The sequence below is a fragment of the Battus philenor genome, unplaced genomic scaffold, assembly GCF_028537555.1.
Source record: "Battus philenor isolate CCGP_79_NKW_IND1 unplaced genomic scaffold, ilBatPhil1.0.hap1 SCAF_21, whole genome shotgun sequence".
In the NCBI taxonomy this organism is placed as follows: Eukaryota; Metazoa; Arthropoda; class Insecta; order Lepidoptera; family Papilionidae; genus Battus; species Battus philenor.
The window spans coordinates 986,241-997,927 of record NW_027181684.1 but is presented as its reverse complement, the minus strand read 5'-3'; the positions used below and the strand labels follow the sequence as shown (position 1 = coordinate 997,927).

Below are 11,687 nucleotides of genomic sequence, written 5' to 3'. Positions count from 1 at the left end.
AGAAAAGGAAGTGACTAAAGAGAAGACGCCTAGCCCTGTCGCAGATATTGAAAGAAAATTGTCAGTGCCTAAAGAAGAAGAGAAACCTGTTGACCTTCCGAAAGACAAGGACGTGCCTGTCGTTACGGACAAAGTTGGCAAGACTCCAAGTCCCCTACCTGTTGACGAAAAGGCAGAAAAGGAGGTGACTAAAGAGAAGACACCTAGCCCTGTGGAAACAACTGAAAGAAAATTGTCAGTGCCTAAAGAAAAGGAGAAACCTGCTTACCTCCCGAAAGACAAGGACGTGCCTGTCGTGACGGACAAAGTTGACAAGACTCCAAGTCCAATAACTGTAGACGAAAAGGCAGAAAAAGAAGTGACTAAAGAGAAGACGCCCAGCCCTGTTGAAACAAGTGATAGAAAATTGTCAGAGCCTAAAGAAGAAGAGAAACCTGTTGACCTTCCGAAAGACAAGGGCGTGCCTATCGTTACGGACAAAGTTGACAAGACTCCAAGTCCCCTACCTGTTGACGAAAAGGCAGAAAAGGAGGTGACTAAAGAGAAGACGCCTAGCCCTGTGGAAACAACTGAAAGAAAATTGTCTGAACCGACAGAAGAAAAGAAACCTGGCGACGTTCCGAAGGACAAGGATCTTCCTGTCGTGACGGACAAAGTTGACAAGACTCCAAGTCCACTACCTGTTGACGAAAAGGCAGAAAAGGAAGTGACTAAAGAGAAGACGCCTAGCCCTGTCGCAGATATTGAAAGAAAATTGTCAGTGCCTAAAGAAGAAGAGAAACCTGTTGACCTTCCGAAACTCAAGGACGTGCCTGTCGTTACGGACAAAGTTGACAAGACTCCAAGTCCAATAACTGTAGACGAAAAGGCAGAAAAGGAGGTGACTAAAGAGAAAACACCTAGCCCTGTGGAAACAACTGAAAGAAAATTGTCTGAACCGACAGAAGAAAAGAAACCTGGCGACGTTCCGAAGGACAAGGACCTTCCTGTCGTGACGGACAAAGTTGACAAGACTCCAAGTCCAATAACTGTAGACGAAAAGGCAGAAAAAGAAGTGACTAAAGAGAAGACGCCCAGCCCTGTTGAAACAAGTGATAGAAAATTGTCAGAGCCTAAAGAAGAAGAGAAACCTGTTCACCTTCCGAAAGACAAGGACGTGCCTATCGTTACGGACAAAGTTGACAAGACTCCAAGTCCCCTACCTGTTGACGAAAAGGCAGAAAAGGAGGTGACTAAAGAGAAGACGCCTAGCCCTGTGGAAACAACTGAAAGAAAATTGTCTGAACCGACAGAAGAAAAGAAACCTGGCGACGTTCCGAAGGACAAGGACCTTCCTGTCGTGACGGACAAAGTTGACAAGACTCCAAGTCCACTACCTGTTGACAAAAAGGCAGAAAAGGAAGTGACTAAAGAGAAGACGCCTAGCCCTGTCGCAGATATTGAAAGAAAATTGTCAGTGCCTAAAGAAGAAGAGAAACCTGTTGACCTTCCGAAACTCAAGGACGTGCCTGTCGTTACGGACAAAGTTGACAAGACTCCAAGTCCAATAACTGTAGACGAAAAGGCAGAAAAGGAGGTGACTAAAGAGAAAACACCTAGCCCTGTGGAAACAACTGAAAGAAAATTGTCTGAACCGACAGAAGAAAAGAAACCTGGCGACGTTCCGAAGGACAAGGACCTTCCTGTCGTGACGGACAAAGTTGACAAGACTCCAAGTCCCCTACCTGTTGACGAAAAGGCGGAAAAGGAGGTGACTAAAGAGAAAACACCTAGCCCTGTGGAAACAACTGAAAGAAAATTGTCTGAACCGACAGAAGAAAAGAGACCTGGCGACGTTCCGAAGGACAAGGACCTTCCTGTCGTGACGGACAAAGTTGACAAGACTCCAAGTCCAATAACTGAAGACGAAAAGGCAGAAAAAGAAGTGACTAAAGAGAAGACGCCTAGCCCTGTCGCAGATATTGAAAGAAAATTGTCAGTGCCTAAAGAAGAAGAGAAACCTGTTGACCTTCCGAAAGACAAGGACTTGCCTGTCGTTACGGACAAAGTTGACAAGACTCCAAGTCCCCTACCTGTTGACGAAAAGGCAGAAAAGGAGGTGACTAAAGAGAAGACACCTAGCCCTGTGGAAACAACTGAAAGAAAATTGTCAGTGCCTAAAGAAGAGGAGAAACCTGCTTACCTCCCGAAAGACAAGGACGTGCCTGTCGTTACGGACAAAGTTGACAAGACTCCAAGTCCCCTACCTGTTGACGAAAAGGCAGAAAAGGAGGTGACTAAAGAGAAGACACCTAGCCCTGTGGAAACAACTGAAAGAAAATTGTCAGTGCCTAAAGAAGAGGAGAAACCTGCTTACCTCCCGAAAGACAAGGACGTGCCTGTCGTTACGGACAAAGTTGACAAGACCCCTAGTCCAATAACTGTAGACGAAAAGGCAGAAAAGGAGGTAACTAAAGAGAAGGCACCTAGCCCTGTGGAAACAACTGAAAGAAAATTGTCTGAACCGACAGAAGAAAAGAAACCTGGCGACGTTCCGAAGGACAAGGACCTTCCTGTCGTGACGGACAAAGTTGACAAGACTCCAAGTCCCCTACCTGTTGACGAAAAGGCGGAAAAGGAGGTGACTAAAGAGAAAACACCTAGCCCTGTGGAAACAACTGAAAGAAAACTGTCTGAACCGACAGAAGAAAAGAAACCTGGCGACGTTCCGAAGGACAAGGACCTTCCTGTCGTGACGGACAAGGTTGGCAAGACCCCTAGTCCAATAACTGTAGACGAAAAGGCAGAAAAGGAAGTGACTAAGGAGAAGACGCCTAGCCCTGTCGCAGATATTGAAAGAAAATTGTCAGTGCCTAAAGAAGAAGAGAAACCTGTTGACCTCCCGAAAGACAAGGACGTGCCTGTCGTTACAGACAAAGTTGACAAGACCCCTAGTCCAATAACTGTAGACGAAAAGGCAGAAAAGGAGGTAACTAAAGAGAAGGCACCTAGCCCTGTGGAAACAACTGAAAGAAAATTGTCTGAACCGACAGAAGAAAAGAAACCTGGCGACGTTCCGAAGGACAAGGACCTTCCTGTCGTGACGGACAAGGTTGGCAAGACCCCTAGTCCAATAACTGTAGACGAAAAGGCAGAAAAGGAAGTGACTAAGGAGAAGACGCCTAGCCCTGTCGCAGATATTGAAAGAAAATTGTCAGTGCCTAAAGAAGAAGAGAAACCTGTTGACCTTCCGAAAGACAAGGACGTGCCTGTCGTTACGGACAAAGTTGACAAGACTCCAAGTCCCCTACCTGTTGACGAAAAGGCAGAAAAGGAGGTGACTAAAAAGAAGACACCTAGCCCTGTAGAAACAACTGAAAGAAAATTGTCAGTGCCTAAAGAAGAGGAGAAACCTGCTTACCTCCCGAAAGACAAGGACGTGCCTGTCGTTACGGACAAAGTTGACAAGACCCCTAGTCCAATAACTGTAGACGAAAAGGCAGAAAAGGAGGTAACTAAAAAGAAGGCACCTAGCCCTGTGGAAACAACTGAAAGAAAATTGTCTGAACCGACAGAAGAAAAGAAACCTGGCGACGTTCCGAAGGACAAGGACCTTCCTGTCGTGACGGACAAGGTTGGCAAGACCCCTAGTCCAATAACTGTAGACGAAAAGGCGGAAAAGGAGGTGACTAAAGAGAAAACACCTAGCCCTGTGGAAACAACTGAAAGAAAATTGTCTGAACCGACAGAAGAAAAGAAACCTGGCGACGTTCCGAAGGACAAGGACCTTCCTGTCGTGACGGACAAAGTTGACAAGACTCCAAGTCCCCTACCTGTTGACGAAAAGGCGGAAAAGGAGGTGACTAAAGAGAAAACACCTAGCCCTGTGGAAACAACTGAAAGAAAATTGTCTGAACCGACAGAAGAAAAGAAACTTGGCGACGTTCCGAAGGACAAGGACCTTCCTGTCGTGACGGACAAAGTTGACAAGACCCCAAGTCCAATAACTGTAGACGAAAAGGCAGAAAAAGAAGTGACTAAAGAGAAGACGCCTAGCCCTGTCGCAGATATTGAAAGAAAATTGTCAGTGCCTAAAGAAGAAGAGAAACCTGTTGACCTTCCGAAAGACAAGGACTTGCCTGTCGTTACGGACAAAGTTGACAAGACTCCAAGTCCCCTACCTGTTGACGAAAAGGCAGAAAAGGAGGTGACTAAAGAGAAGACACCTAGCCCTGTGGAAACAACTGAAAGAAAATTGTCAGTGCCTAAAGAAGAGGAGAAACCTGCTTACCTCCCGAAAGACAAGGACGTGCCTGTCGTTACGGACAAAGTTGACAGGACTCCAAGTCCACTACCTGTTGACGAAAAGGCAGAAAAGGAAGTGACTAAAGAGAAGACAACTAGCCCTGTCGCAGATATTGAAAGAAAATTGTCAGTGCCTAAAGAAGAAGAGAAACCTGTTGACCTTCCGAAACTCAAGGACGTGCCTGTCGTTACGGACAAAGTTGACAAGACTCCAAGTCCAATAACTGTAGACGAAAAGGCAGAAAAGGAGGTGACTAAAGAGAAAACACCTAGCCCTGTGGAAACAACTGAAAGAAAATTGTCTGAACCGACAGAAGAAAAGAAACCTGGCGACGTTCCGAAGGACAAGGACCTTCCTGTCGTGACGGACAAAGTTGACAAGACTCCAAGTCCCCTACCTGTTGACGAAAAGGCGGAAAAGGAGGTGACTAAAGAGAAAACACCTAGCCCTGTGGAAACAACTGAAAGAAAATTGTCTGAACCGACAGAAGAAAAGAAACCTGGCGACGTTCCGAAGGACAAGGACCTTCCTGTCGTGACGGACAAAGTTGACAAGACTCCAAGTCCAATAACTGTAGACGATAAGGCAGAAAAAGAAGTGACTAAAGAGAAGACGCCTAGCCCTGTCGCAGATATTGAAAGAAAATTGTCAGTGCCTAAAGAAGAAGAGAAACCTGTTGACCTTCCGAAAGACAAGGACTTGCCTGTCGTTACGGACAAAGTTGACAAGACTCCAAGTCCCCTACCTGTTGACGAAAAGGCAGAAAAGGAGGTGACTAAAGAGAAGACACCTAGCCCTGTGGAAACAACTGAAAGAAAATTGTCAGTGCCTAAAGAAGAGGAGAAACCTGCTTACCTCCCGAAAGACAAGGACGTGCCTGTCGTTACGGACAAAGTTGACAAGACTCCAAGTCCTCTACCTGTTGACGAAAAGGCAGAAAAGGAGGTGACTAAAGAGAAGACACCTAGCCCTGTGGAAACTACTGAAAGAAAATTGTCAGTGCCTAAAGAAGAGGAGAAACCTGCTTACCTCCCGAAAGACAAGGACGTGCCTGTCGTTACGGACAAAGTTGACAAGACTCCAAGTCCACTACCTGTTGACGAAAAGGCAGAAAAAGAGATGACCAAAGAGAAGACTCCTAGTCCTGTCGAATCTACTGAAAGAAAACTGTCTGTACCTCAAGAAGAAGAGAGACCTGCTGACCTTCCCAAAGATGGGGACATTTCTGTCATCACTGACAAAGTTAAAAAGACCCCTAGTACATTGACTGTTGATGAAAAGGCAGAGAGGAAATTATCTAAAGATAAGATGCCGTGCCCTGTCGAAACAACTGAAAGAAAGACATCTTTACCTAAAGAAGAAAAGAAATCCGCTGACCTTCCAGAGGAAATAGACGTTCCTGTCGTTACTGAAAAAATTGACAAGATTACTAGTCCATTAACTATTGCCGAAAAGGCAGAAAAAGATATCACTAAAGAGAAGATGCCAAGCTCAGTTGAAAATACCGAAGGTCTAATAGAACTAGCCGATAAGGAACATTCTACCGTCGCCACTGTTTACTTAAACGGTCACTCAAAATCTCCAAAAGTCGATGACAGTCATGAAGAGTATGTTAAATATAAAACTGACGTAAAAATTTCTTCATACAAAGACGTCGAAGATGATTTCGGAAAAGTTAAATTTAGTAATTTAGATAAAAAACAAAGTTGGCCAAAACAAGGATTAATTATTACGGATAGTGAATCTTCAAAAGCTAAAACTGTGTTTGAAACCCAAGAAATGGTCTGTAAAGAAAGTCCCGATATTAGTAAAATTGATACTTTTGGTAAGCCTTCTTCTGAACGAATAAGCCAAGAAATCGATGATAAATTTTCATCAATTTCTACTACCGATAGTGGAATAATTGATAGAGAAAGTTTTACTCATACTTTGTTACAAGGAAGCAGCTCAGAAGATATTTCGAAGGAAGTTAGTTTAGAGGAAAAATACAGTTATGAAAGTACAGAAAAATCTGAGAAAAAATCTGCTTACGGCATTCCTGTGACGTCAGTGAAAGATTACAAAATAACTTCTGATGATTATAGTAGTTACACTGAATCTTTAGAGTCTACTATCAGTCAGACTACAGATTTTGTTCAAATTATCAGAGAGGAAATAGCATCAGATGTTGAATTAGAATCATCAAAAAGCAGTCGCTTACAGTTTGAAGCGGGCACTCACTTTTATGACAGTGTACATACGGCACTTAAAGATGATGCCGTGCAACAAGGAATTAGAAGTGAAGATGTAAAATCCACACCAATTTGTACAAAACTTGATCGGGTGTCGACTCCCCCTACCGTACCTGTAAGTCCTTTACCCAAGACACCTAGTAGTTTCCAAGATATCAAATTATCGGATGGTGTTCAGAGTGAAGTTAAATTTGATAAGTTAGAAGGAGCCGAAGAAACAATAACTAAAATTGTTCATGTAGGTGAAGACATTCTAACTCAAAAGATTTCAACATCTACTGAAAAAGTACCGAAAACATCTCGAAGCGATAAGGAAGATGAGGATGGCGATTCAGAGGTTTTATCTCTGATGCAAACCATGGGTAAAATAAAAACTGAAACGGATACTGTGACAAAAATTATTAAAGAGGGTGAAAATGTAGTAACACAAACAATCACCACAGTAACAACGAAGGAAATAATTTCAAGAGAAGATGGAACACCTCAAAATGTCAAAACTACAATTGAGACTACGACTCTCAGTAAAAGTTCAGATGGTTCTACAACAACTACTACAGACACCCAGACTTTACTTTCAGAATGTTCTTCCAGTCTCAGGTCTACTTCTCAGATGGATTTATACGAAAAAGATAGAAAAATTGATAGGTTGTACTTAGAACATGGGGATGAGAAATCTGAATCAGAATATAGCTATCAAACACAAGAAAGCAGTGAAAAAGAATCAACTAAAATCGATGGCATTTCCAAATCATATTTTATAAAGGAAGATGAAACTGATTCAAGTTTAGATGGTGTCGTTATCGATACTGATGTCAGTAAAAGAATTATAAAAGAAAACAATATTGACATAGTTGAAACTGTTACAACAACAACTAAAAAAGAAACTATTATACTTGATGACGATAGAAAAATTATCAAGACAATTGTAGAAACAAACACGACTAAAGAATATCCAGACGGCGCAAAAGATGTACAAAAAAATGTTGAGGTTAAAACAGAAGAAATAACGACTGATTTAAGTAGTAATCTTGATAAATTGCTACAGGACCTAACAGTCTCCGAAACACCAGAGGAAAATGTTTCTTCTAAAATAGAAACTTTAACAATTGAGGGTGTTATAATACAACGAACAATAATAACAAAAACGATTAAGACAAAGTATGTCGATACTAACAACATACCGAGAAAACTGAAAACTATTACAACCGTGACAACAATAGATGAATACCCTGATGGTTCCACACAAACTAAAGTTGACAGTAGCACGTCATTGGCAGATATAGAGATTGAAGAGGTATTAGAAACATCGGAACTTTCAGAATTTACAATATTAGAAGATATGACAGTAGACGTAAATCGTCAAGAAAAAGATATTATAGTCAATGGCAAAAATGCTCTACAAATAATAACTACCACCACTACTAAAAAAATTTTAAGTACTGAAGACAAAACAAAGAAAAAAATTCAAACTACAGTGGAAACCGTCACGGAATCTGTATTACCAGACGGGATAACTGAAGTTACCAAAGACGTTAAAATTTCTATTGCCGATTGGATTTCTGACGGTGAAATGGAACCAGAGGTTTCCGAAGGATTTGTTCAAATAGGAGAACCCCAAGAAGAATCAATAACAGAAATGGAAACAGTTATGGATTCTGGGGTTTTGATTAAAAGAAAAATAACTACCACGACGACTATTCAACGGTACAAAAATGTATCTCAGAGATTAATAAGGTGCAAAACAACAACGAAAACTGTAACAGAAGATGAGCATCCGGATGGTTCAGTCGTCATAAAAACAAGTGAAAAGGTTTCTATTCTTGACGAAAACTTAGAAGTAGATGACGGTTTAGAACACGAATCTGGTGAGAAAGCAGCAAGTAAAGTAGAATCAATTCTTAAAGGACTTAACGCAATTGGGGAACCGGAGGAAACTGTTACAAAAGAGTTTAAAGAAGTTACTGAAGACAATTTAATAATTAAAAGAAATGTAGTTACGAAGATTACTAAAATTAATTATGCTGATATAAAAGGAATTATAGTTAAACAGAAAACTGTGAAAACGATTACAACTACAGATCAATATCCTGACGGTTCTTCGCGTACGACGGTAGACACCAGTACAGTTGTAACAGAGATCGATTCAAACAAGTCCTTCGGAGAGGAGGATGCATCGCTTGACGCTAAAAAGGATAAGAGCGTAAGTGTCGAAACTAAAACGAGTTCAATTCTTAAAGACGGAAAACAAATTCACCAAGTTATTACCACAACCACAACAAAAGAACTATTGCTAACAGAAGATTCAAAGAAAAAAATCAAAACAACTGTTGAGACAATTACTGAATCTACATTACCGAACGGCGTTGTAGAAGTATCTAAAGACATGAAAGTATCTATTTCTGATTATGAAGAGGACACAGTTGAGGAAACGTTGAAAGGATACAATTTGGTTGGAGAACCAGAAATAGAAACGAAGTCTGATATGAAAGAAACGGAAGAAAGTGGTCTCAAAATAACCAGAAAAACCACAATTATTACAACAAAGCAAGAATATGAAAATACTGTAACAAAATCCAGAAAAGTTAAAACTACGGTTACAACCACGGTGGAAGATGAATATCCAGATGGAACAGTAGTAACTAAGAGAAGTGAGAAGATATCTATCGCAGATGTCCTTACAATGCAACCCCTAATATCACCGGAGGATGCGGATCCCACGGAGGCCTATATTGACGACGATGAGATAGTAGAGGAAACGAGCGAAGAGTCTGATGTCAAAAACGAAATTTTGCAGCAAGGTACTATTACTATTAAACGCACAATTACGACTAAAACTAAACGTGATACTTTAGCTAGCCAAGATCAAAACATTAAGCGGGTACGAACCACCGTCGAAACAACTACTGTTGACGAATATCCCGATGGTTCAGTCGAAACGACTAAAGATGTAAAAATTACAATATCCGAGTACCAGAAAACGTCCGACAGCGATCTACAGGCTGCTCTGGCGGGTTTGATACCTACTGGAAAAATTAAAACATCCGTTGATAAAAAGTCCAATGTATTTGTAACAGAAAGTAATGAAAATATAACACAACATGTTACTACCTACGTGACCAAAGAAGAATTTAAAAACAATGAAACGAACGAAACAGCCGTGAAAACTGTAACAGAAACTATTACAGAAAATGCACGTGACGATGGTACAATAGAAACTACGAAAGATGTTCGAACACAAATCACTTATCTACCTCCGGGTACAGGCTTAGATGACTGGTCACCGGAAGATTTGGATAGGATTGCTAAACAAACGATGCCACAGGAAGCAAAACCTAAAATCGACGACTTAAACTTAGAAGATAAAACTAAAAAGGATTCCGACGAGAAACCTAAAAAGCAACGGTCTCCAGTAGGAGAAATAACTACAGACACCGAAACTTTCACCAAAATTATAAAAGAGGGCGACAACGAGATATCACAAACAATAACTGTTGTCACTACGAAAGAAGTCATAAGTCCGGAAAAAATTAAAGTTACGGTCGAAACTACCACGGTGAGCAAAGGCAGTGACGGAATCATTAAAACTACTAAATCGACCAAAACTACGATATCTGAATTCAGAGAAGAATACGAGGAAATTATTGACACCGGAGAGAGTGAGAAATCGTTTTCAAAACTTTCATCGAAAACTGGGGATATGAGGAGCTCCTCCGCCGCCAGTGACGACCTCGATCATGCCGGTATATCGACACCACCATCCGACATAAGCTCTAGAGGATCGCGGGCTGCTACGCACATCTGGGGCACCGAGAGCAGTGGCATGTATTACAGCGACGACGACGGACAGGGCAGTCCAAGCAGCACCAAGTCCCAAATCGCGCACTCGCCACGCTCGAACGTGAGCTTCGAGATGGATCCTAAAGCTCCCCAGATGTCTGACGTTTGCCAGGATACACCCACAGATAAATCTGAATACGACTCTATGATATACAAAGACACATCCTCTATTCAACTAAGCCAAGTCGCTGATACTGATTCGTGCACGTCTTCCACTCGTTCCGACGTCAAATCTGAAATCCAGGTCATCGACAAGAGCGGCAGCAAGACGGCCGAAAGCTTATTCCATGAAAAATTCAAGTCAGACCTGAAGAAACAGACTGTAAAATCTGACGTCACTTTCCTTAAAGAGGCCGATGAACAATTTGAAAAAGCTATCGAAGAACACAAAAAAGTCAGCGGGTCCGATGTCATATCCAGTATAACCGCTAAGTATGAATTGGACCAACAAACTCATTCTAGCCAAAGCACGACAGAAGAGAGTACAATCACACTGAAGGATATTAAATCTGAATCCAAGAAGACATCGGAGACAACTTCCTCGTCGACTAGCATGCGACATCATAAAAAAGAAACTAAAGAAACTCGATCTAGTCAAAGCAAAGATCCTATTGAATCTTGGGGAAAACCACTAGGTCTACCTAGCCCAATTCAGCCACCCGTCCAGGGAGATGGCAAGAGTACACCTAAGAAGCAGGCAAGTTCTAGCGTGCAAATTAAAAATAAGATAAACCAAGAGAAAAGCAAAGAAGCGAAGAATAGAGCATCGGAGTCGCCAAGCAAGAAGAAATCTCCGAGTCCAGTTTACATGGAGCTCACGTATGTTCCTCACCACGGGAACTCTTACTATTCAGCATTGGAGTTCTTCAAGCGCGTGCGTGCTAGATATTACGTGTTCTCTGGGACCGAGCCTTCTAAAGAAATTTACAATGCCCTTCTGGACGCTAAGAAGACTTGGGAAGATAAAGATTTAGGTGGGTAATCATATATCTGTTATGATTAAAAATATTGTAAAAGTGACCACAAAAAAAAAATGCCACTATATGGGAGCTCAAAATGTAAAAATATACTGTCTTCTCTGTCTATTACTATTGTGAGACTTGAGTGTCTCTATACACTCGTATATATGTAGTAGACATATTAGCAACATATATATTCTTCTTCTATACTATGTCACGTGTCGAATACCCTTTTTATTTTATTCTACATATTTTTTAGATTCGTTTGAATGACTTAAGATTCTCTTGCATATGGTGAGATATTTCATTTTAGTGATTAAAATTCGTATAGATTTGTGTGTACATAAAAAACTGAATTTTGTTAGCGAACCTTGT

General features: G+C 41.3%; 1 protein-coding gene across 1 annotated transcript in view; it reads left to right on the top strand.

Moving 5' to 3' along the window:
• The window catches only part of LOC137923453 (titin-like), a 167,088-nt gene that overhangs the window by 152,426 nt on the left and 2,975 nt on the right, over positions 1 to 11,687 (top strand). Inside the window, exon 10 of the mRNA XM_068766711.1 lies at positions 45 to 11,327. Within this exon, the coding sequence (XP_068622812.1) occupies positions 45 to 11,327 (11,283 nt within the window). The remainder of the gene's footprint in view (positions 1 to 44; positions 11,328 to 11,687) is intronic.